The 4,136-nt window shown below is 55.8% G+C and overlaps 1 protein-coding gene across 1 annotated transcript; it reads right to left on the reverse strand.

Annotated features, from left to right (window-relative positions):
• Positions 1-212: 212 nt before the first annotated feature.
• Positions 213-1,777, reverse strand: LOC120697743 (zinc-finger homeodomain protein 6-like). Its single transcript, XM_039981057.1, has one exon. The coding sequence runs from the start codon at positions 1,268-1,270 to the stop codon at positions 494-496; it is 777 nt and encodes a 258-aa protein (XP_039836991.1). The 5' UTR covers positions 1,271-1,777; the 3' UTR covers positions 213-493.
• Between the last annotated feature and the right edge of the window lie 2,359 nt (positions 1,778-4,136).

Here is a 4,136-nt window from a genome sequence, read left to right on the forward strand (position 1 = left end):
TGCTGGGTTTTAAGCTTGAAATTTATGAAAATGCTGCACTGCACTAGAAGGGAGGAGAGGCCACCAGCTAAATTGTCTAGTGCTTTAAGTGAACATCAAATTACAATCTTGAGGAAAGCTGAGAGAAATTTTGATTGGTTAATCTTTGTTGCTCGAGAGGTCAAGTAACAAGGTAAAAATGTAGCTACAAAGCATGCACAGTGTTTTTCAAAAAAAAAAACATGCACAGTACCACCTCCATTCAATTGATCCCCCGACTAGGAACAGAAGAAATCAAGGATAAACAAACAAGATCATGAAGTAAAGAGACGAAATGGCTACAAAAATTCGAAGGATAAGGTGAAAACAGAAAAGGAAGGGAAGAAGAAAGGATAGAGCCCTCACTTCCCTTGTTTAATCCCACCTCTCTGGGAGCTCATAAAAAAAATGAGGTGGGGATTAAGCAAATGGTCGAGGCGCTGAGCCTTGTCTCCCGCCATGGCTACTGCTGCTGCTACTGCTGGCGCGGCTGCTGTTGGGATTGTTGCTCCTGCGGCGGCAGCTGCAGCTGCCTCCTGCTGCCGCTGCCGGTGTGCTTGTTGTTGTGCATCCACACCTTGAAGACCTGGCGCCGCACGCCGACCTGCTCGCAGAACTGCTGCACCAGCGCCTCGTCCTGCTGCATCCGCCACCCCAGCCGCTCCGCGAACGCTAGCATCTGCTCCTTCTGCTCCGGCGTGAACTTGGTCCGGAACCGCTTCCGCCGCAGGTGCCCCTGCGCCGCGGCAGCGTGCGCGGGCGGCGGCCCGCGCTCCTCGCTGGACGACTCCGTCGTGGTGCCGCCTCTGCCGCTGGGCGTGCCGTGGTACGGGAACGGCGGCGGCGGCGGCGCGTAGTTGGGGTGGCTGGCGGCGGCGTAGGGGTGGGGCGGCGGCAGGAGGAGCGGGACGCGCGGGGCCGTCGGCGTCACCGGCGGCGCGGGCGCGGGCGCCGGGAGCAGCAGCTGGCGCCGCTGGCCGTCGTCCTTGCGGTGGAAGCTGCGGTGGCAGCCGCAGGCGGCGCACTTGAGCGCGTCGTCCCCGGCGCCGGCGCCGGGCATGAACTCCCCGCAGCCGTCGACGACATGCCCACCCAGCGCCACCGCGTGGTTGCGCAGGCACTCGTGGTACCGCGCCACCTCGGGGGGCGCCGCGTGGTTCCCCGGGGCGGGGGCGGCCCTGCTGGGCGCGACCGGCGGCGCGGAGCTGGCGCCCATCCCCTCGGCGGGTTCCTCCTGGCCCCTAAATTCCATCAGCGCATGCCTGCCCGGGGCGAGGACCCGACGGGCGAGTCCGTGAGAGCGACGGCACGGAGCGCGGCAGCACTCCCGTCCCCCTTCAGGCCTTCACAGTTCACACACTACCGCAGAGGGGGCAGCGGTGCTCGCAGCTCGCTTGCCTCAGCTAGTATTAGCGTAGCGGTGGCGTTAGCTATCACTCGCTCGTATCCATCTCGTCGTTTCCTAAACGCTAGCTGGGTGGCCTGGCTCTGGCTGCCTGCCTGCCTTGCCTGCGCCGCGGCTGCAGCCGCAGCGGCGCCGTGTGACGGGCGGTGTGGTTGGCTTTTGTGCTTTTGTGTGGGGGCGGGAGGGAGGCCGACGGCCGAGAGCGAGGCTCACCGGTCACCAGTCACCCCCGTCACTCCTCCACTCGCTGCCTTCAAGTGGCAAGTGATGGTGGCCACCGCGGTGTGGGGGGCGGGGCGGGGCGGCGGCGGGCAGCTGAGGCGAGGCGGGCGCGGGGGCACGCTGGTTCCGGTCGGGCTCGGTTGGGAAATGGCGCTTTTGTTTCCTACCGCCGGGGCGCGGGAGGAGCGGCGCGGCGCGGCGACCGACCGACCGACAGCGGCAGGGCTGACCCCCTCCCCACGCCCTGCTGGCTCTCCTGCAGCGCGGACCCAGCGCCCCGGGCTTCAATGATTCAGCCGGCGCGAGCCGGGCACAGCGCTCGCCGCTGTAGCCACGGGCCTTGGTTCACGGTCGTCGGATCGGGCCGGCGATCGGGGAACAGCGCTAGTCTAGCCGCCCACTGTTAGGCCAAGCTATAGCTACAAGATACGATGCACAGCGTCGCGTCGATCAGGCGCCCGGGCGCTTCCGGGCTAATTGACCCATTGTCCCTTTCGGGAGGCTGCTGTAAACGTGTGTGTGGCGAGGACGACTGGATGAGCTAGAAGCCAGCTCCATCTGGTTAGAGGACAAAAACTGTATATCCGGGTTTGGGTTTTGCTCTTGATTTTTTTTAAAAAAGAAAACGTATGTTTTGGGACCATACGATTTTCGTTCTTGTGATCGGATCCCGCTGATTTTGTGATGCACTTTGATGTCGATTCCGTATGCCGCGCTGTGCGAAGATCTCGTACTAGATCCGGTCACCCCCACAAGAGATACGATCCGCACTGGGAGGTGGAGCTACTGCGATGGCATGTTTACTTGCTACAGCCACGGATCGACTATACTAGAATGAACGCGCGGCGTTGCCGCACTTTGGGCTTTTGCTAAGCCAATATTGTGAACCTAGAGATCAGAACTTTTTACAATTAGGCGAAGATTGTGTATAGTTAGCAGCTACTAGCTAACATTTGTTTTCAAGAGCTCCAGATTCAACTGGAAAAGAGTAGTACCTGGAAATTTTGTTTTGTACAAGCTATAAAAGCTACACCTACATAGATTTAAGTCATCTCTTATCAATAGTCTCTCTAGCTTGTCCTGTTATAAACTTCTGTATGCTTTTCTTGATGTTTCTATTGCATTTACTTTTCTTTTGCTGAATATAATGTAAAATAGCATGGACCATGTTTACATTTTGAGGTAAAAAGAATAGGAGCTTAGGAGAGTGAGCTATCATTACGATCAGTTATAAATTTTGTTCCTAATGAGCACAACCTCTGGATTTGTTGGGTTTGGATCATCTTTAAGAAATCGCAAGTTTGACACAGTAGCCCAATCATATGAGAAAGACTTCCTAATTTCTAATTGCATTGAATTCCTAATGTGCATATTTCACTTTTTCCCCAATAGTATTATTGAAGGACCTCTTATAACTATAATCTACTTGTATAAGTGTAAGCTTTGCTTTCTAGACATCAGATTAGGATTTACTACAGCAAAACAACATTTTTCATGGCCCTCACCAAACATTGTATTTATTCCACATCATATGGTAATACCATTGACACTGATCATCAAGATGAACATGGTGACTTGGTGAGTAGCAGAAGCGGTAGTGACACTGTAAGCTCAGCATTTTATAGCGCAGATGCAAAGCAACATTTTTCTTAGACAATGGACTCTACCCTGCTTTCCTACCTTCGCCCGTTGATCCTAGTAACACGGTCGCCATCACGTCAAGGTTGCACTCGCCTTGGTGGCTGCAGCTGGAGTACTTCCTCCAACCAGATCCGTCACCGCCAGGACTTCCTCCAACCTGATCATGCGCCCCACCAACATGGAAGATGCCTCGGCGTGTGTGCTGTGTGCTTGGCGGCACTCGATCGGAAACTCCTCTCTGGGCTGGGAGGGCCTTGGACAATCTGCACTGATTTCTGACTACAGAATATGGATTTGGCACAATTTTTTGTATGCGAATCTATTTATTCATATGCACTTGAAGATCCAGTTTGGAAGCCCCTGGATTTTCAGAATCTGGGAATTCAAAATGCATCTGGGGTCGCCCTTGGATTTGAGATGCAAGATTTTTGGAATTTTATCAGGAGCTGAAACGGAGTAGCTTTCACCAGATTGCCCAATCGCCTCCCTCCTAGATATGATCTCCAATCCTTTCCGTCTCCTACCGGCAATTCGATATCCTCTCCTCCCATGGCTGACGAGGCCTTGCTTCTCTCCGTTGGCAGGCATCTCGGATCAGTCGCCCGCAATAGAGGAGGTCCCCGTCGTGGTGCACGCGACATGTGCCCAGGCTCCGCCCCCTTTATGACGCAGTTGATGTTCCCATCGAGGCTGCCTGTCCCTTCGCTCGAGGTGGGTGCGGCGCCTGGGCATGGGCTAAATCGAGACCGAGGAGGAGGCCACGGTGGAGGAGACGTCGAGAGAGGAGGAGAAGGCAGAGGCAGCATCTACGGGGAGGAGGCGTCGAGGGAGCAAGCCATAGCAGGGCAGG

The sequence above is a fragment of the Panicum virgatum genome, chromosome 3K (genome assembly GCF_016808335.1).
Source record: "Panicum virgatum strain AP13 chromosome 3K, P.virgatum_v5, whole genome shotgun sequence".
Lineage (NCBI taxonomy): Eukaryota > Viridiplantae > Streptophyta > Magnoliopsida > Poales > Poaceae > Panicum > Panicum virgatum.

Coding starts and splice junctions, on each gene's coding strand:
- LOC120697743 (XM_039981057.1), bottom strand. CDS start 1,270: ATGGAATTTAGGGGCCAGGAGGAACCCGCCGAGGGGATGGGCGCCAGC.